This window comes from Phlebotomus papatasi, chromosome 1 (genome assembly GCF_024763615.1).
Source record: "Phlebotomus papatasi isolate M1 chromosome 1, Ppap_2.1, whole genome shotgun sequence".
Classification (NCBI taxonomy): Eukaryota; Metazoa; Arthropoda; class Insecta; order Diptera; family Psychodidae; genus Phlebotomus; species Phlebotomus papatasi.
The window spans coordinates 18,159,181-18,180,428 of NC_077222.1; the positions used below are offsets into that span (position 1 = coordinate 18,159,181).

At 34.2% G+C, this 21,248-nt stretch overlaps 1 protein-coding gene across 5 annotated transcripts in view; it reads left to right on the forward strand.

Moving 5' to 3' along the window:
- LOC129798012 (serine-rich adhesin for platelets) overlaps nt 1-21,248 on the forward strand; it is a 148,819-nt gene that overhangs the window by 93,813 nt on the left and 33,758 nt on the right. For 4 of the 5 annotated variants that reach the window (XM_055840944.1, XM_055840945.1, XM_055840947.1 and 1 more), the window contains exons 4-8: nt 4,095-4,312; nt 4,480-5,118; nt 8,487-9,284; nt 17,023-17,173; nt 17,378-17,584. In XM_055840944.1, the coding sequence (XP_055696919.1) occupies nt 4,095-4,312; nt 4,480-5,118; nt 8,487-9,284; nt 17,023-17,173; nt 17,378-17,584 (2,013 nt within the window). The remainder of the gene's footprint in view (nt 1-4,094; nt 4,313-4,479; nt 5,119-8,486; nt 9,285-17,022; nt 17,174-17,377; nt 17,585-21,248) is intronic. The other variant, XM_055840946.1, reaches the window with a different exon arrangement.

The following is a 21,248-nucleotide window of genomic DNA, read 5'->3' on the forward strand; positions in this document are numbered from 1 at the left end:
CAAGGAGGGTTGGATCATTATTGTGGAATTTCTCAAGCACCTTCTTGATGCTAGTAAGTTGTCACTTGTAAACAAGTCCTCCTTTTCAGACATCGTGAAAGCAAATTGTTCCCTGAAGGCGACTTCACAATTCCGAAAGTCAAAATTCTGAAAGGGACAAAGTTATACGGATGTATAGAAAACTTCCCAAATACATAATATTTCGCTTTGCCTCCAAAAAGCGGGGGTGCAACAATAGGTGGAGCTATGACACATTTAACTTTTCAAAAGACTAATAGGCGACCGGTATCCCAAAAACAAAAAGAGTTTTTGTGACTATAGAAAGTTATTTTGTTCTCTAAATAGTCCGAAAAATTAGTTTTTATTTTTGGGATATCGGTGTTCTATTTGTCCTTAAAGGGTTAAGAAATCTGGATTTCTTAACCCAGGAATGGATTTTGATCCATTGCGGATTTTAGTTATACGAGATACGAGATATCGACCCATTCGGTACTTTGATTTTCCGGATTTTGATGTTGAGGATTTCGGTCTTTTCGGAATTTCGGCTTTCGGAATTTTGTTTTTGATAGATTTAGCATAATTTTAGGATGTTTTTTCAATGTTAATAGATATTTTTTGCAAAATCAAAATTCAGGAAAACTTTCAAACTCTGCATTTAAAGTATGATCGAAATATTTATGGATACTTTGTCAAATCGAAAAGATTCTCAAATTAAATTTAATTTCAACTTTGCTAATTTTCATACTAAATTTTTCTCTCAGTGTCTCAAAGGAAATCTCTGTGGATTATTTTTCTATATGATTTTCATAAATTTCTCAAAAAAACTCCCTACGTCTTTCCGTGGGAACTCCCTCTTGGAATCCTTTAATGTTTTACCAACATGAAAGGTGTCCATAAAATTCACAAAATTTCTCCAGGGGAAAGTGTTTCTCAATGTCGGTGGGCTACAAAAGACTGTTCTTCTGTGTATTTCTTGGGGGTTCCCTTCTGGTTATTTTCCCTTTTAAAAGCCATCCTGGTGTGTTGGGAAAATTGTGTGAAGAACACTAAGGAAATATTTCTTACCTTGCACACGAAGGTGCCAAAAGTTCAGGAAGATAAAGAGAGAGATGGGGTGTGGAGAATTGAGGAATTTCGTTTTTTCCACAACTCCTATGTAGTTTTTCCCAGGCTTCAACATATTTTGTTGCCAAGGGGAAGTATGTGGATTGAGATGAAAGAGTGACAGAGGGAGGAATTTAAAAAAAAAGCCAGTGATAAGCCTGAATTAGTTTATAGAGGTGTGATTCCTTCGTTGCAAATTCGGATTGTGGCAAACTCGAACGATATTTATACATAAAATTGGATGAGAAATGCATAAAAGTGTCTGAACATCTATAAATAGGATGAGAAATGCATAAAAGTGTCTAAAAATCTTTAAAGTCGATTATCTCGGAAACTATGAGAGATAGAGGCCTCAAACTTTACGTCCATTTAGAGCCTCTTTCAGGCTTGATATGTGCAAAATTTCACTTGAAAATTACAAAAATTGAATGAGAAATGCATAAAAGTGTCTGAAAATCTTTAAAGTCGATTATCTCGGCAACTATGAAAGATAGAGGCCTCAACTTTACATTCATTAAGAACCTCTGTAAGCGACCCGAGAAAATTGTGTCCCACGAAAATCCGCGAAAAAATTCGCGCCCCGTGAAAATCAGCGAAACAATTCGCGCGCCGCGAAAATTCGCGAAAACATACGCACACCGAGAAAATCAGCGAAAAATTCGCGCTCCGCAAAAATCAGGGAAAAAATTCGCGCCCCGCGAAATTCATCGAAAAAATCGTGCTCCGCGAAAATTCGCGAAAAAATACGCGACCCGCGAAAAATTACTCCCCCCGTGAAAACCCGCGAAAAATTTCACGCCCTGTGAAAATCCGCGAAAAATTTGTGCCCCGCAAAAATCAGCGAAAAATTTGTGCCCCGCAAAAATCAGCGAAAAAATTCGCTCTCCGCGAAAATCTGTGAAAAATTACACGCCCCGCGAAAACATACGCGACTCTTGAAACTCCGCGAAAAATTACGCGCCCCGCGCAAATCCGCGAAAAATATGCGACCCGCGAAACTCCGCGTAAAATACGCGACCCGCGAAAATTCGTCAAAAAATAAGCGACCTGCGAAAAATTTTCACGCCCCGTGAAAATCCGCGGAAAATTCGTGCCCCGTAAAAATCAGCGAAAAAATTACGCGCCCCGCGAAAACATACGCGACCCGCGAAACTCCGCGAAAAATTACGCGCCTCGCGAAAATCCGCGAAAAAATTCGCGCCCCGCGAAAATCAGCGAAAAAATTCGCGCATCGCGAAGATCCGCGAAAGACATCGAGGATCGTGAATTGTATATGCCACCTTACAAATCTTCGAATATAGACTCACTATGTAGAGAGGGAGAGTGAGAGAATGGGAATATATATGGGGAAAGCTCGTGCGACGCCGCTTCTCCCGCTTTTTTTCCCGCCTGACGCTAATAGCAAATTTTCTGAACCCTTTCGTCTCCTTTGGGACTCTGGGCACCCATGGAAAAAATTATTTTTTTAGACTATTTAGAATCGATAAAATTCCAATTTTTGTGGATGATTACAAACTATAAGGATGTCCAAATCTAGGATATTTTTTGCAGGATCCCAATTAACTCCTGAGCTTAGATATTTTTGGTCAAAAATCGTGAATTTTCGATTTTCTGCTTCCTTGCAGATATTGTGACGTTTTTCGTATTTCTAGACCAGAATAAGGAAAAACCTCTCGGGGCCAATAATTATGATAACTAACAATTACAGATTACATAAATTCGAAAAACATTTTTTTCTTAAATTTTCAAAAAACTTGATTAAACTTTATGGGTACTCTCGTCCCCAAAAATCTAGAGGTCAAATGTAAGGTTATATATACCGCCAATGCCCGCCATTTGCTTTTTGACACCAACCTTGTAAGAAAATTTCAAGTGGGAGTGATATTTTTGCCAATATGGCCGATAATTTTGACATTTGGCAGCGAGGGATATTGCTTTCGGGGAAGTTTTTCCTATTTTTCCTGATTTTGGTGAATTCTGATTGTCCAGGAAGTGTCCTTTATGCTTTGGAGAAAGCTTAATGTGCCTACAATGACATCGTATTGAAAGAAATGTGTTTTAAAGTGTTATGTGTAAAATATTATAAGGAATCTGTTGACAAGCAGGAGCTGGGTGCCTTTTTTAGCACTTCCTGCACATCTCACAAGATACTGGTCAATAATTCACCTTGTTTTAGTTATCAACATCATACAGGAGTCCTTTGACACGCACAAATATTTTACAAAATCGATAATATTGGCTTTGGGAAAATTGAAGTTTGTATCCCTTGCGTTCTTTTGGGGACGAGAGTAGCCATGAATTTTCCAATTTCCCAGAGGAGAAAAAAATTCTTTCTCTGTAAAAGTATCATATTTGACCACTAAGACTTACAATAAAGTGAGTTTTACTGAAATTCGTTCGCTCGATATGTTTTGGTCCGGAAAGAGTTAAAATTGAAATCTTTAAAATGAAATATCTCGAGAACCGCTCGACGAATGTCTTAATTTTTTTTTTAAATTGGTCTAAATTTTCTGGGCTACAATATAAACATAAAAAATTCAAAATCGCATGCTTAGATTTCGAGATAAACTACAAAACGTGATTTTTAACCGGTTTAGAACCGATTTTTCAAAAAACTAATAGTACAGAAATCGTCGTACGCGCGTAGATATATTTTTATAAAAATTTTTGAAGATATCTCTATCCAAACCAGAGATATTGCGTACTACGGACGGACGGCCGGACGGCAGCCGGACCCGAAATTGCCGGCTTATGATTTTCGGCATCAGTGATGTTCAAAACATGTACCCTGTGAATTTCAGCTCGATCGGATCACTTTGTGAAAATCCCAGGATTACAATAGGTGTGATTAGAAGGAATCACACCTAATAGGGGTTTGGGAGGTGGTAGTGAAGTGTTGCTGATGAAGTCATTTTGCTTACAAATAGACTCTCTACAGTGATTATCTCGATTAAATCGTCCCTTTTATTTTTGCCCTTTTATAACTTCAGTATTTGAGAATCGTGAGAAAATGGTGCTAGTCATGGAATTTGCTGCTGGTGGTGAATTGTATGATTATCTGTCGGAGAGGAAGGTGTTATCAGAGGAGGAAGCTCGTCGGGTATTTAGACAAATAGCAACAGCTGTCTACTACTGTCACAAGCACAAAATTTGCCATCGTGATCTTAAATTAGAGAATATTCTCTTGGACGAGAATGGCAACGCAAAGGTATTTATACTTAAAAGATTTTTTTTCTTCCTCATACTTTCGCTTTCGATCCATGATTTTTTTTTTGTGGGATGGATGGTGGCTGTGAATTAATCAATTGCGGTCTTTCAAAATAACATCTTGAGACTCATTAATCGAATGGCTCTGGCAATGGGCTATTTTTGCAGATTGCAGACTTTGGTCTGTCCAATGTGTTCGACGAGCAAAGACTGTTGGCGACATTCTGTGGGTCGCCTCTCTATGCGTCTCCGGAAATTGTCAAGGGGACTCCGTATCAGGGTCCGGAAGTCGATTGTTGGTCATTAGGGGTCTTGCTCTATACCCTCGTGTATGGTGCTATGCCCTTCGATGGCTCCAATTTCAAGAGATTGGTCAAGCAAATCAGCCAGGGTGATTACTATGAACCCAAAAAACCCTCTCCTGCTTCTCCGCTCATCCGGGAGATGCTCACCGTTTGCCCACAGCGAAGGGCAACAATTGAGCAAATCTGCAATCATTGGTGGGTCAATGAGGGTTACCAGGAGTCTTGCCTGGACCTGGCTGAGGAGCTGGCCAATCAGACACCTGTAAGACTCGATGTACTCCTTTCTCTGGCTCCGTCCTCGGTTACGGCCGATCAATTAGTTGTTCCCGGACTGGAAGATGGAAAGCCGACGGATCGAGTCACGAGAAGTCATTCAGTGGGATCTATCATTGATCTGGCCAATACTGAGGCCGAGAGGAGGATTATCGATATGGTTCAGGCTGGAGGGGAGGCAGCTCTAATGCCATCGCCAACGAGAACAATTACTCCAGCTGAAAGTCCGGTAAGTTTATTATTTCAATATATTTTTATTTTCAATCCACAAATCGTCATTTATAATTTATTCTTTCAATTCAATTCGATTTTAATATTATCCCCAATTTATTTAAAATGCAACTTTTCAAAAAAGAGGTTTAAAGTTTGACAGACAATACAGATTTTTATTACTTAGCATTACTTTTACAAAAAGTTATTTAAAACGTGCCGAGTGTTTCTTTTTAGTTTTTAACATTTTTGAATCCGATGATACGGTAAATGTCCTAATTCAAAACCATTTCCAGACGCTTTAACTTTGACAGAAGATTCAATACATTAAGTTCATAATTTTTCTGAAGAGAATTACATAAATTTGCTCCTTGACTCTTCTAGAATGTTACTGTTTAGTGAAAATTCTTTAGATGTAATTTGAAAACTTCTTAAATACAAGACAAATACGCGAGTGTAAAATGCTTCTATTGGAAACAAATTAATCCAAATGGAGACAAGGGAAAGTTTCTAATTGGAGACAAAGAGCTGAAGTGAAACCGCGACGAAAGGCTTCCAAAACCTTGTTGAGTTACTCCTGAGTGCAGGATTTGTACTTATTCCTGGTCTTTTCCCCTTCCCCATCTAAAACAATAAGAAAATCTCTCCAAAAAAATTTATATTTCCGGGGTTTCCATTTGAACCATTTGCAGACACTTCAGAAAACCCTTTTTGTTCACGAAATAGGCAATTATTTCATTTGAAAACTTCACGTACCGTTAACAATAAAGATTAGCACTTAATTTAACTAAATTAAGTTATTAAATTAAATTAAATTAAATTTTTCATGGTATCATATGCAAAGAATTCAAATTTCTATCAAGAAATTATTTAGAACAAGTCTGTACTAATTTATTACCTTTGCTTTAATGAATCATCATAATAAAAATATTAATGTGTTTAATATTTTTATTATGATAATAAAAGCTTTTCATCGTAATACAAAGATAATTTCGTGCGCATGTCACAGAAGAAATGAAAAATTCTATTGCAAGTTGAATTAGTACATGTATGTTCTAAATTATTACCTTCGCACTAATATTTAAATCACAATTTAAAAATGATTTTCTAACTGTTTTGGCCACTTATTACTGCTCGAACTCAAAGAGAAAGCAGTTACATAATCGACTCAAACGGTAGAAGTATCAACTTCTAGTCTTCGGTGATCCCTAATAAAAAAAAAAACAATATCTTCAAAAGTTATTTCTCTTCCCCCTACCCCCTCTATCCCCTTCAAAATCGTGATTTTTTTGGTTTTTCTGAAAATTGACCCAAGCTTTTTCAATGATTTTCGGATATGTTTTAAAGGTATTCCAGATGAACATTTCGTCCAAATAAATGACCGGAAAATTCACCATTTTGAAATATTGAAGGTCATAGGTCAATCACTTTGTAGGGCCCTTTTTTTAAGCGATTTGGTTAAAATTGGATTTTTTGCAAAAGTATTGAAATTCTGAATACGGCTGCATAGGTAATAAATCGATTTAGTACCGATAATTGAATATTTTTTCGAAAATTTTTTTTTATTGGCCCCAAATTTGTTCCTAAGCTAGAACACAAACGGTAAGAGATATCGACTTCCGGTCTTCAATGACCCTACTGATATGTGTACATTATCTCAGACGGTCTTTTTTCTTTTTTCCGCATCTTCTCTCTAACCTCTCCAAATCCATGTTTATTTTCGTTTTTGTTTTTTTTTTTTCAAAATTGGCCAAAGCTGAACAACCAAACATTTCGACCAAACATACCTATGTGGCCAGAAAATCCGCCATTTTGGATTATTGCAGGTCAAAGCTCAATCACTTTAAAGGGTTCACTTTTTTAGCGATTTGGTTAAATTTAGATTTTTGTTGGAAAGATGTGGACTTTTCTTATCAATTAATTCCTTATCATTTTTTTCTAATCGGTCAAGTAATCGTTATTGATTTATATTTCTCGATTATTCCTTTATATTTGCTCGTAAGTGGGTATGTTACTTCTCAACCAATTTTCTATTTCAAAATTGTTTTTCGGTTTGCGAAAGAATTTAACCGTCAATAAAGCGGTATGCTTTAAAAAATCCAGCAAAAAGATAATTCACAAAGATTTCTATCTCGTGAGTTCGTGCATTCCGCAAAGCTGGCACGCTTTGCTATCTCTTTTGTATAACTATTCTATCTTTAAATCTTCAGAAATCGAAATACCTAACTCACTTATATAATACCTACAGCGCCTCTGATGTCAATTTTACGAACTTAAGTTATAGAAAATTATGAGCTATTTGAGTTTTGTATTTTTAAAATCAAACTGCTAAAGCGGATTTTAATTAAATTCCATAAAATAAACTTAGTAAGTTTACCTACTCTGAAAAACAAAGTTTTGTTATGTGGGCAAATGAATTTTGTTAAAATTTCGTCAAAAGGATGTTGTTTACCAAATTGACGCAAATTTTTCTCGCGTTTTCCATGGAAGAGCATCTTTTTGACAAACTTTCTTTTATTAATTTGACAAAAGTTTTTTATTCAGAATGCATAAAGAAATATAACAAAAAGAAATTTCTAGGGTAAGTGTGCCAAATTTCGGCATAGTTGCATGCAAGCGCCAAAGTCTCAAGTTCGAAATGTAATATCTTTAATAGAAATTGATTTTTTTATTCCTTCTACTTAAGGAATGTTGCTTAGAACCTTGTAGACAGTTTATCGTCTTTATTTACTCTAAAATCATTCTTAATACATTTTAAAATAAATAAAAATGTTGACATAGCTTTGGTGCCTTATTTCGGCCACCTTCATTCTTCATGGTTCTTTGCCCATCGGGAATTCTTCCAATGTCTTTTTCACGTCTTCTCGTTTGTCGAAGCTAAATTATTTGTTCTTCTTTTGCACTGTATAATCTCTAGAGTATGTAAAAACTAAAAACTCATGAATATTCGAGGAACAAAAAAGGTGGCCGGAATTGCAAGCTGGCCGGAATTTGGTACACTTACCCTAAATAGTTTTTGAACAGAATTAAATTCCTGTAACAGCATAATTTAAAATAAAATTGTCACAGGAATAACATTTAATTTTCATTAAATATTATTTGGCTGATAAATTAATTTTTAATTACAATGATCAAAAATCTGCATTGCTCTGAATCTCATTTTATACATTGGATTGTAAAAAAAAAATAAACGTTTATATTTGGTTTAAAATTACCGCATTCTATTGAATTTTGCACAATAAAGAACGATAAATTTGGTGGTGTTTATTGCAAGCGCTACCTCTGGGATATGTTTTTTTGTTCATCCAGAGGGGCTTTCGCAAATGACGATTTGGCGATTGTGCAATGTTTTGGATCAATAAATGGGGAATTTCATTTGATTATTAGGCACAGCCAAAGCGAAAATTGGAAACAACGGTGTCCATGGAGAATGCAACAGGTGCGAAAAAGAAGGAAAAACCCACGGAGAATCTCAAGAATGAATCGTTGACCATTGTGGAGGCGATGGATCTCGATCCGGAAATTCCACAGAGTCAATCGGAGGCGATTGTTGAGGATGCCAAGGAGAAGGAAGTATTACAGTTGGCTGAGGAGGCACCAAGTGAGACGGTGAGGGAAATTGTGGAGGAAGTGCCAGTGAAGGATGGTAGTCCGGAGAAGAAGAAGGTGGTGAAGAAGAAGGAGGAAGTTGTGAAGGAGAAGACGCCGGTGAAGAAGACAGCTAGTAAGGGTAAAACAACAGACTTGGCGGCTACAATTAAAGAAGTGGCTGAAGAGGCACCAAGTGTGCCCAGTGAACGGAAGAATAGTCTTCCGGAGGAGAATCTGACGAAGCCAACGGAACGACGACGATCGCGAATCTTCGAGACAGCTGAGAAATTCCAGAATATGGCCAATCAAAGTGATAGACCGAAGAAATTTGTGGTACCAGGAGGCGGTGGAAGTTCTGGTGGATTCAAGAGGGACTCCGAGCGAAGAGCATCTGTGCCAGTGGTTGAGGCGACAGAAAAGACGACACCGCAATCTCAAGTTCAGGAGAGTAGTACTCCTGTGGAGAAATCTTCAACGAGGGAGGCGATGAAGTCAGACGATCTGCAGAGCAGTGATTCAAAGGGGTCGGTGCAGAGTTTCTCACTGGAGGAAGCGAGGAAGTCAATGGAAAATTCAATTGCACTGCTCAATCAGGTGACATTTTATACACTTCCACCCATTCCCCCTCTAACCACCCTTTTTACAGACCCAACTAGAAAATTTTATTACTCCTCTACGTGATACTATAATAGTGGTAATTTCATTTCATCCCGGAAAAGCACCTTTCATTGAGACTCTCTCTCTCTCTACTCTATTCAGGTGGCATACGCATTTAGAGATGCTTTAGAATTCTTGTGCTTTTAGCTTCACTATATAAAAATTCTTTGTGGAATTTTCAATAAATTCAAGAGGGTTCCATTGGTTTTATTATTGGAAATATATTGAGGAAGTTTGGTGAAACACCTTAAAAATCTTTTGAAAGTATCGCCTTTTTGCAATCGAAAAAGCATCAGTATTTTATTACTTAAAATGCTGAATTGGCATATTAAACCAATTTCTGTATTTATGCTTTAATACAGTAAAAAATCTTTAGATTTGTAAGAAATTCGGTTATACGTATTTGAAAAGAATTTATTTAACTTTATTTGTCTATTAAAAAATTTTTTAATAGGTTTCACTTAAATATGAACCAGTGAAAAAAATGAAAAGTATTTTTTTCTTTTGTCAAGTGTAGGAAAAATATTTTTAGGAGACGCAATGGAATGTGTTTCGAATGCTAAATATCAAAATTTTACTATTTAAGTGTTTACCAAATCCTAAATAATCGATCTCTCAGGTAAAAAAATAGGCCTTTTTTCTGATAATAATTTATTGTGTAGAAAATATTTTAGAAATTCCAATTTTTGGAATATAAAAGAGTAACTTTAGAACAAAATTTTAAAAAAAATTGAAAAATTTTGAAAATTCAACCGTTGGTAGCTGATTTTCAGAACCATTCCTCAAAAAACAGACCTTGCTGTAGGCAAGATTTCTCCCAGTAGGTTCATCTGAAATCAATAAACCAAATATACTCTGTTAGAGGATTAGTTGGACCCCTGGACGAACGAAGGATTTAAAAAAAAGCAAAATTTGGATTTTTGGCAAAAGTTTTTGTAAAAAAAATTATCAATTTTACCCCATTTTTCAACACATTTTGGATTGTAAAAATAGTTCTGATTAAAGGAAGTGCAAATCCTTCGTTCAAACACTAGATAATACTTCTCAAAACAAGTATGCAAAATTTCAGAAAGGTCGGTTCAGTAGACTCTGAGTAATCTTGACTACCGCATTGTAAAACGGTGTTTTGAGAAAAACGCGTTTAAAGTTTTACAACAATATGCGCGCGCAGGCGGAATGCATAACTAAAACTGCTCTACTTCCGAGAGTTTTACTCCGATTGACTTGAAATTTTCAGAAAATGTGTGTTCAAATGTGTGACTTATCTCTTGGAAGTAGTTAATATTTAGAGTTTGATTTATTTATTGATGAAAACGTAGAATTGGCCAGCAAAATTTCTTTTTACATTCACTTAAACCAGAAATATATTTTCATGCGAAATAGAAAGACAAAGAAGATCGTGGACGAAAAAATATACCTTTCTTGATTTTTTCTCTTTAGTCCTTCACAACTTTTCGAGCATGGATGTCCTATTCATCAGGTTTCGCATTTAGAGAAAATCACACTTCTCCTTTAAATTCACCATTCAGCGGACTGACACAGAATCATTCTGTGTGATCAAGTGAAATGTGATTAACTCCAAGTGCAGTACAGCAGTAAATTTTTTCGCCAGTACGATATTTTTCCTCAAAATTCGAAAATCGTTTAAATTGGTTATTAGTCGTTGGCGTATGAATCTCAAATATATCCATTGCGACGCATTTTGCGAAAAAATTACGCGGAAAAAAGCTGTTTGGAATAGTGATTCTGCTGTCTTATGGCCTCTACACACTAAAGAAATTTATATCCATATTCACAGGTAACAGACTAGGCTTTTTGCTCTTTTCAGCGTTTTTCGAAGAAGCAATTGAAAAGTCAATATGACGCCTTCATTGCTTTTGAATCTATCACTCGCCATCTAGTGTAAGTAAATGTCGAAGGCGGGAAATATTTTCAAGTCTTAAAAGCAATGTAGTTCACATTATTCACATGTATTTTATACTAAACTTTTATTTCACTAATGCTTAGACTCATTTTAAATATATTTCAAAAGTTTTCACAAGAGTTTTATGAGTAAAATTTCCTTTGTTTTGATTTTTCCTGGCATCAGCTGATTTCGATGGTGGTCGATGAAATTTCGAACTTTGTTCGAACACTGAATTTAAATAGGGAATGTTAACGGACTATGTGATATGGAACTATAAAAAAAGAACAATTTTGACCGGGCAATTGCTTTTTGCTTTTTGTTCAAGGAATTTATATTTGGCCAATTTTACTAAAATATCATTTTCATTTTAAAGAATATTGTCTCATAGAACGTAAATGATACTTATGCACCAAGCGAGCAGAAGCCTGTTCAAAAACACTCACGGAATATATTAGAAACGATTTGAAATGTGTGTTCCAGAGGACAGTTTTCTGTAGATTTGGAAAATTGAAGAAACAGCACAGACAATGTGATAGAATTTTTACCAACCTTTGACAACAAGCATATAAAAATGAATATCCATCCAGGAATTAGAGCTATCTTGTAGAATTTTTGGAAAGCTTCCCCACAATTACCAATTTCGCTAGAGAGCTTTCAAGGTATAAAATCAGGGTGTCACTAAGTTGTATGATTTTACGGTACTCTATGAACGCATTAAAGATATAATTGAATTGGAATTCTTCTTATTTTTGACCAATTGAACCGAAATTTAAACTAGAACTTCCTGAATATAACTCCTTTTGATATACTTTGACGAATGTCTTAATCTGAAAAAAGTAATGCCACCTCGATTGCAAAGGTGCCATACATAAAACAGCGCCACATTGCAAATCTTGCGATAGCTACAAAACTAAATAAGTTCAAAAATCTTATTTTAATAAATATGTTATTTATTTTATTCTCTATTAAATAATTTAATTAAAAGAAGTAAGTAAAAAAAAATGACATTTTAATAAGAAAAGTTTAATAGAGAGAGTAAAAAGAAAGCAATAATTGTAAAACCGTATTGTGTATTAAAAATGAAGCGTTAATAAAACCACCCCTCAATCAAGAAAAATTGTTTAGGTAGCATCACATATTTAAAATTATTTCAAACTTTTCTATTTAAAAATATGTTTAAAAATAAATAATAATTTATTTTAAAAAAATAACGCAAATCTTTTCAAGAATTTTAAAGAAAAACATTATCCACTTCTAAAGTAAATATTTAATCCCATCGAGTTCATTGATTGGCTGAAACCTGAAAGCGCTTCAAAGCTTTAGCCAATCAGATAACGCGGTGAGAATAAAATATTTCATGAGGAAAAAATATTGAATTACATGTGAATAATGCTAAAGCTAAAACTAAAAATACCTTAAAAAAGAGAAATATTACCACAATTTTTCATTTCTAAATATTTTTTCTTTATCGGTTCATCAGCAACATTTAAAAAAGGTAAATTTAATTATAATTCAATGATCTTTGGTGTTATTTACCTCGTCGAATGAGTATTTTTAGAAATAAATATTTACTTTCCCTTTTTCGATTCTGCTGATATTTGAAATTTCAAGAGAGTATTGATGGAAATTCAATAATAGCTTCATGAAATTTTAATGTCGCTAGACAACATTTTTATCGGATGTAAAAAAAAGCTTTTAAAAATCACTTCAATTAATTAATAAAACTAATTGAAAAGTGATTTGGGATTCATAAGTTAATTAAGCAATGATAAAAGCGATGAATGCTGATCATTTAGTTCAATACAGAGAAAGGCTTTCAGGCTTCGCACACACTCTGGTTAATGAATCTGACCTATCCAATTGCAATAGGGGAAAGTACTCTCCCTTCGAACGTTCATGCCTTCGAATATTGTGATTTTTTTACAATAATTATACACACATAATTATAAATAACTGATAATAAGCTAGATAATATTTAATAGAAATGTTTAAGTCTCTTAGGACAACTTAAAGAAAATTCATATTATTCGAAGGCATGAACGTGTTCGAAAGGAGAGTACTTTCTCCTATATATTTTAATAGCCACCGTCGTTGCAAGTGACTTTGCACTTTTTTCAGTATTTTTCAAATTTACCCTTTAAAAATAGATAGTTAAAATAAAAGGAAGGGGGTAAATGTGTAAAATCATTTAGTGAATGGATTTTGTGCCACTACCATTTATTTTATAAAATTTCACTATGTTGCAAAAAATTAAGAAAAAGCCTTGCACTTGAGATGTGCAAGTGACTTCACTTTTTTTTTAAATAAATATTAAAAATTAACAATTTCTAATTATAAACGACTATAAAGGTCTTCACATTTAAGGGTAAGATGCACGAGATAGACAAGATGGCGTGGTCATTATCCTGATTTGACATTTCTATGCGCCATTTTGAAGAACTGTCAAAATCTAGAACTCATCCGATTGGTTTGAAATTTTAGTATGTTGTAGCTGATGTCAAGACCTTTTTAGAACATATCTATGTTCCAGTCTACGTCAAGCATTTACCTAAAAACAGTGGCTTAAAATTTAAAATTTTGAAATATTCAGTTTTTAGCGGTCTCTATTTTTTAATCTTGAGTATTTGAGACCTACGAAATGCCTCAGTAACCATTAAAAATGGTTGAGGCTTTTATTTTAATATTTATTTACTCTTGCATAATTTAAAAAAACGAAAAATTCAGATATTTATTTATTTATTTTTTATTTTTGTAACAACAGTTTTTCAGATCCTCAAATAATATGCTGTTATAAGTAGAAACATTACTTTTCTATTTGTTTGTTTGTTAGATCGTATCGCCTAACGATAGCGCTGTCTTCTTTTGTGATGGTTTCAATAAAGGGAAGCACCCTGTAGTTTCGTATTCATAAAAATGTCAAAATTTGAAACTTGGAACCCCTGTATCCAGACGATCCTGTGACCTAAATCTAATTATATATGTTCTGAAAAGGTCTTGACATCAGCTGGAACATACTAAAATTTCAACTCAATTGGCCGAATTTTAGCTTTTGACAGTTATTAAAAATGGCGGAAAGAAACGTCATATCAAAATGGCGACCACGCCGTCATGTAGATCTAGAGCATTTTATCTTAAGACCCCACCCCATAGCAAAAGAAAGCGGAATAAGAAATCACAAGGAAAAATTCCTCGGAATTTTCCAGTATTTTTCCATGGTAAATTTCACGGAAATTTTCCATAATATATTTCCAAGGAAATTCCTATGGATTTATAGTGAATTTTTTTGTGTGGAATATTTCACAGAAAATTTACATGGAATGAATATGGATTTATCCACCAAAAAAAATGGAGAACAAATGAAGCTGTCACATGCATCTCATATGTTCATTTCCCTATATTTAAAAAAAAAATAGGAAACTTCACGAGGATTTTGATATGTTTTATTAAATCAACGATAATGAATTTATACTTTAGATAAGAAAAAGCAATCGGGAAAAAAAATTTTCCTAAAAAAATACATTCAATGATATAAAAACACGTATATTTTAGGTCCGCAGTCTGTTTAATGTTATCAATTCACTAGGGTAAAGTGAGGTAATTTGGGACCATTTACAATTTGGGACATTTGAGAATTTCTCATTGTTTCAGATGAGCAAAAATAAAACTAAGACCGCGAAATAGAAGAAAAAACGATTTAGAAGAAATGGAAGAGCTTTTCTTCCTTTTGAATATCTTTAACAGTGAAAAAGCTCAAATGTCCCAAATTGTAAATGGTTCCAAATTACCTCATTTTACCCTATTATCTACACAAAAAACAGCGTCGCATAATTAATAAATATTATAGGGTAAGTGTGCCAAAATTCGGCATAGTTGCATGCAAGCGTCAGAGTCTCAAGTTTCAAATGTAATATTTTAAATACAAATTGTTTTTTTTATTCTTTCTTCTGAAAAAGTGTTGCTTGGAACCTTGTGAAGAGTTTACCGTCTATATTTACTCTAAAATCATTCTTAATACATTTTATAATGAATAAAAATGCAGACATAGCTTTGGTGCCCTATTTCAGCCACCTTCATTCTCATAGTTCCTTGCCCTTCAGGAATTCTTCCAATGCCTTTTCACGTCATCTCGTTTGTCGAAGCTACATTTTTTGTTATTCTTTTGCATTGTATAATCTCTAAGAGTATGTAAAAATTAAAAATTCATGGAAATTCGAGGAACAAAAAAGGTGGCCGGAATTTAAAGCTGGCCGGAATTTGGCACATTACCCTAGGTAACACAGAAATCACTAAGATCTTTGCATAAAATTTGCGAGCAAAATAAATCCATCTATTTTGTACCGCCAAAAACATATTCTAGCGGTAAAACGAAGAAACAAACGTGTGGATTTTTTTTGGAAAACTGTATGGAAAAGTAATGGAATTTTCCGTGGAATTATTCATTGGGTCGTCTTCAGGAAATAAGCAGGGATTTTCCTACAAAAAAGGGGGCGTGTTGCGGTAAAATCCATGGAAAATCCATAGGAAAACTTCTGGAATATTCCATGGAAAATTCCAGTGGATTCCACGGACGATTAACGTTTGATTTCCATACAAACCCTCCATGGACTTCCATGGAAATTGACGTTGGATTTCCAATTTTCCATGGAATGGCCATTTTTCATGGCCTCAAATTCCATGGAATGAGTGGAATTTGACGCAAAATTTCCAATGGAGTTTCCGCGGAAGTTTGCTATGGGGCATATAATTCTGGATGATTTTTATTCAAGTACTTTTCTAATAAAGCTTTAGAAAAATCATTAGCCGTTTTATGACTTAAGTCATGCGTTCCTAGAAAGAAAATAGTGAAAAAAGGTGATTTAATAAAAAAAAATTTAACAAAATCGAAATGGATTATTCTAGCCAGATCAATTTAGGGTAAGTGTACCAAATTTCGGCATAGTTGCATGCAAGCGCCAAAGTCTCAAGTTTGAAATGTAATATATCTTTAAAAGAAATTGATTTTCTTTTCATTCCTTCTACTTTAGGAGTGTTGCTTAGAGCCTTATGCCCTAGACACACTTACGACTTAAGCCGAGAGACGACTTAGTGGAAAATTATGGAAATGTAGTTTGACCATTATTTCTAATATAATTACGCTAAGCCGTCTCTCGGCTAATCCTCAGGTCTGTCAAGGCCCTTATAGACAGTTTATCGTTTTTATTTACTTTAAAATCGTTCTTAATACATTTCAAAATGAATAAAATGCAGACATAGCTTTGGTGCCCTATTTCGGCCACCTTCATTCTCATAGTTCCTTGCCCTTCGGGAATTCTTCCAATACTTTATTCACGTCATCTCGTTTGTCGAAGCTACATTTTTTGTTATTCTTTTGCATTGTATAATCTCTAGAGTATGTATCAACTAAAAATTTATGGAAATTCAAGGAACAAAAAAGGTGGCCAGAATTTGGCACACTTACCCTAGATGATTTACTACTCTGAAACCGCTTTTGGAAACATTCCTTGAAAAAATTAGGTCAGATTTATTAAAAGAACATGGAAAAAATATAAAGTGTTCGAAATCAGAGTGTGTGCCAAACCTAAAAGCATTCTCCTAATAGTAATGATTATAAAACGATTTAAATATTAATATTAAATTTTTCTTTAATAAAGCCTCTATCTTCCACTACGGGTTTTCAAACAAGATAGGCTCTGACTTTTTTTTTAATTGCATTTTTTTTGGAGAGTTTTCAGCGTTTTGCAGAAGCTTAATTTAACATTTTGTCCACAGGCTCGAAATGAATCGAATCCTGATGTTGATCAACTGTGTGCCAAGACTGAAAATGTGGCTGTTTCCGAGGAGAATGCTGAACGTCAGAGGAAATTGAAGAATGCCAGAGAAATAATTGGTAATGCCATACAGCCTGGAAGATTATGCATGGGTACGAAAAATGACCCCTCTTGCTTCCTCAACAGCACACAGAAAATACACTGCAGAAACGCACACTTTTCACTGCTTTTAGCTCTCTCTCTCACATTCAATTTCCATGGACATTCTGTGAATATTAATGGGTTGGGCTCCCTCTGGGGGCTCAATGGTCTTTTTTTCTTTTTTCTCCCCATTTTCCTTTCAAAAAAAAATACAGGTATTCGCAAGCCTCCTGTACCGTTTGGTATCAATGGACGGTCAATATCAGGAAGTGTTGTGCCATCAGCGACGGGAAGTGAGAAGAAATCAATGCGCCTGCAAGTTGGACCGGATCCAAGTGATATGAGAACCGCCACATTTTCGGTATCGACACCGGAACAGAAAACTTTCGAGCGAGAGCCACTGACCGCTTCAGTTGCAAAACGTAAGTCCTTATTTTCTTTCACTTCATGAATATTCAAATGAGCGATTGGGGGAGATTTCTAACTATTCAGATGGTGTGTACATTTTAAGTTTGTTGTGATTTTTGCAAAGTGAAATTTCCAGAGTGAAAAGTTAATTCTTGAAGGTATATTAAAAGAGTTTCAGAGAGAAAATTTCAAGCGTTGAAAGACAGGTGGAAAATGTTAAAAGTTTTACTTTGTGAACTTTCTCATGGAAATGCTTTGATTGCAGAAGTGAACAAACCCAATATATCTGATATTTTCCCTTTCTCAGATTCCCCTATTAATTCGCAATGTCAAATTTATTGAGTGAAAAGTGTAGAATTTTTTAATAGATAATTTTATTGGACTGCAATTGTCCATAAAAGTATTTTTAGGTTCAATATGTTCCAGCTAGAAATATCGTTAGCAATAAATAGAATTGAATACAGTAAATTGGGAAATAAAATCCGACTTTACAATAACCATTTTTCAAATGCATAGATCACATTGAAAAATTTAATAACGCTACAAAAGTATAAAATGGTTCATAAAAAAATTGCAGGTAATAAAGTATTAAACAAATAAATTAAATATAACTAAAATATTATCACATATATTACATTTTTATAACGTCTATAAATTTTGGAGTTTCAACCAAAATAAAGGGTACTTTTCCTGTTTAAAGAATATAATTAACACTGAAATAACTTTCATATTTTATTTCAAAAATAGTTGTTTGTTGCTCATTTATTTATTTTTTTATTGTTTCCTTTATTCGCAAAAATCCTGATTGAAAACTTTATTGAAATATAGGGGAAAGCGCGCTACTTTCGGACGATTTATTCTTCTCACAAAACATTTTTTTCATTGTGTTATGAATGAATTTGTTCCGTTATAATATTATATTTTAATAGCTAATCTAATGCCTCAAATTTTCAGAAAAGAGCCATGGGTGAAATCCATAAGGAACTTAGAAAAAAAATTGAATTGTCCGAAGCTTGAGTCGTCCGAAGGTACATTCGGACGACTCAAGCTTCGAGCAAATCACTATTTTCAATATGTTTTTAATGAATTTTGTCTATTGTAATATTATATTTTAATATTTAATCCAATGTCTTAAATTTCCTTAAAAGAACCACGGCTAAAACTCATTGAGAACATAGAAAAGTGAGTTGTCCGAAGCTTCAATCGTCCAAAGGTAGTGTATTTTCCACTGGAAATAAAATTTAGTAAGACATTGAGAGAATTTAAATTAGTTTAAAAATTAGAATATCGTAAAATTCACATGAAATAGAAATAAGGAAAAAGAAATCATCTACAGAAAATCCTGAAATAAACCAAGAGTTGATCAAAGGCTCTACACTACACAGATAAAAAATATTTCGTAAAATTGTTCGTAAATGTTTGTGAATTCCTATCGGGGATTTACGAAATGTTTATAAATCGCATAACTCACAAACAAGTTCGTAACAGTTTGTACTTTTTTCACAAACATTGCTCGTAAAATGATCATTTGATGAGCATTTTTTTTTGTACCTTTACAAACATTTGTTCATAAATGTTCTTAAGCACACAAAAAATGTTCCTGTAGGGGAATTTTGTAATTTTCGTGGCATGTCAAGCGTTAGTTCGAAACGTGACAATGCCGATTGAGCTTTTTTGTCATATCATTTTAGTTCGATAATGCAATTAATTGATATTATAATGAAATCCTTTTACTTGATGATTTTATGAAAATACAGTACGTCTTTGTTGATTTGTTTAACAAAATTTATTGTCATTTGAATTGGAAGAAATCTCAAATATGTGACTTTTGACAATGCAACGTGAGTTGAAATGGCAATGTCACGGCTACAGAATCGCATTATCGAAAAAGCTCTCCTGAGATCCAAACCCAATTTGTCATATGGCATTACCAGAGCGTTACAGAATTTCCCTCCTGGGCACCTGTCGGATTTTTTGGTTAGGGGAGTCGTTCGGTCAGGATTCGGGGACATATCACTGCTTCTATCGTTCACTCTTTGTAAACTGTATTTTACTGTTTGTACAGTAGACTCTCGCTAATTCAGCTCTTTTTACCCTTTAAGGACGATTGGCTCACCGGTGACCCAAAAATGAAATTTTTCCTATGGCCTTCTAAAGCTATATTTTGCTGTAAAAAGTTAGAAAAAGTGATTTTTTTCTGACCCCCGATTTTAAACTTTCTCGTCCTTAAAGAGTTAAAATCGGGCTACTTTTTAATTCGGGCAGCAGTTAAATTTGAAAAAGTTTGTTGACATTTTTCACATTTGTTTATTCTTGTTAATTGAAGCAAATATGCTCAAATTTTCCATGGTTTTTCGTGGTTATGATGTTATTTTGCATTATGAAGGATTTGCATAGAATTTAAGTTAAATATCGGTATGTAAACTTAATATAGATATGTAGATGAACAAAAAGTCGTTGCATTTTAAACAGTTTGACGCCCGAATTTCTCTCTAATTCGGGTGACATTTCGGTCCCAAATGCCCGAATGTTAGAGAGTCTACTGTAACGATTTAACTTTATTTTTAAATTAAAAGGTAATGGCTCCGTCACACCTTTTAGACCAGGGGAATTTTTATAAAGTCAAAATTAACATCCATTTCTTTCTTTAATACAGACCTGTGCTTATTAAAAGTCGTGTAGTATCGGATATGTGTTGATAGTTCTAATGGAAATTGCATATTGACGTTCTGGTAACACTAATCCCGGTTATTCACGCTGCCATGATGAATATTTTTGCGTCAAAAAGACATAATAGAAAGAAAAACTCTCATAAAAATAAATTGTCTTCTTGATATCTTTGTCGGAAGACGAATAGCTTTTCACTAAACGCCCTTTTACTTAAATCTTGCGGAAATATGAAGAAATTTAAAGAAAATATCATTTCAAATGGAAAATTCTTAAATTGCGCGCAATTCAACTCGAGAGAGAGATAGAGACACAAATAACTCACTTGACAAACGTCTGGCGGCGCTTCGGTTGCAAAAAATCTCTGAAATGCTACAAAATATTTTCTTCTCTGTTTTATGCTTCTTAGCAGGTCGTGTCCCTTCTTGTAATATGTATTTTTGCATTCCTTATTAACTAAAAGAGTATTGTACAAAAGGGTTTTTCTCAAACCTATCCTGAATTTTGGGACAGCTCAAAAGAATATGAGTCTTCCAGCTTAAAATTTCTTCCCAATGTTTTTGTTGTAATATCGACAATTATTCACAATTAATCCAAATAACTGTATTCAACTAAATTATTAAAAGGATTTTCTTGTGAAAATGACTTAACTAAGGAGTTAAGGAATTTAACAATTTTCACATTAAAAACCTCTCATTTTCTCTACGTGAATTTTCGCGGCATTTCGAAGAATCCCAACTGGCACCACCAAATTCATTCGGCTTTTATTTTAGCTCAGGCCTGCTTTAATGCTTTGCATATGACTATCCTACTCTTCCGTAGTTCCGTACTCTTTTGAACAACAAACCAAATTAAATTTAGTTCAATCCAATTTCGAGCCCGAATAAATGGGATTGACTTGTGCAAATCTTTTGAGAAAGAAAGGAACGCGAATTTCAGTTTCAGGAAAGTATACCGATTTAAATGTCAAATGCATAAGGACTAACCCAAGAATCAATTTTTTCTCAATAT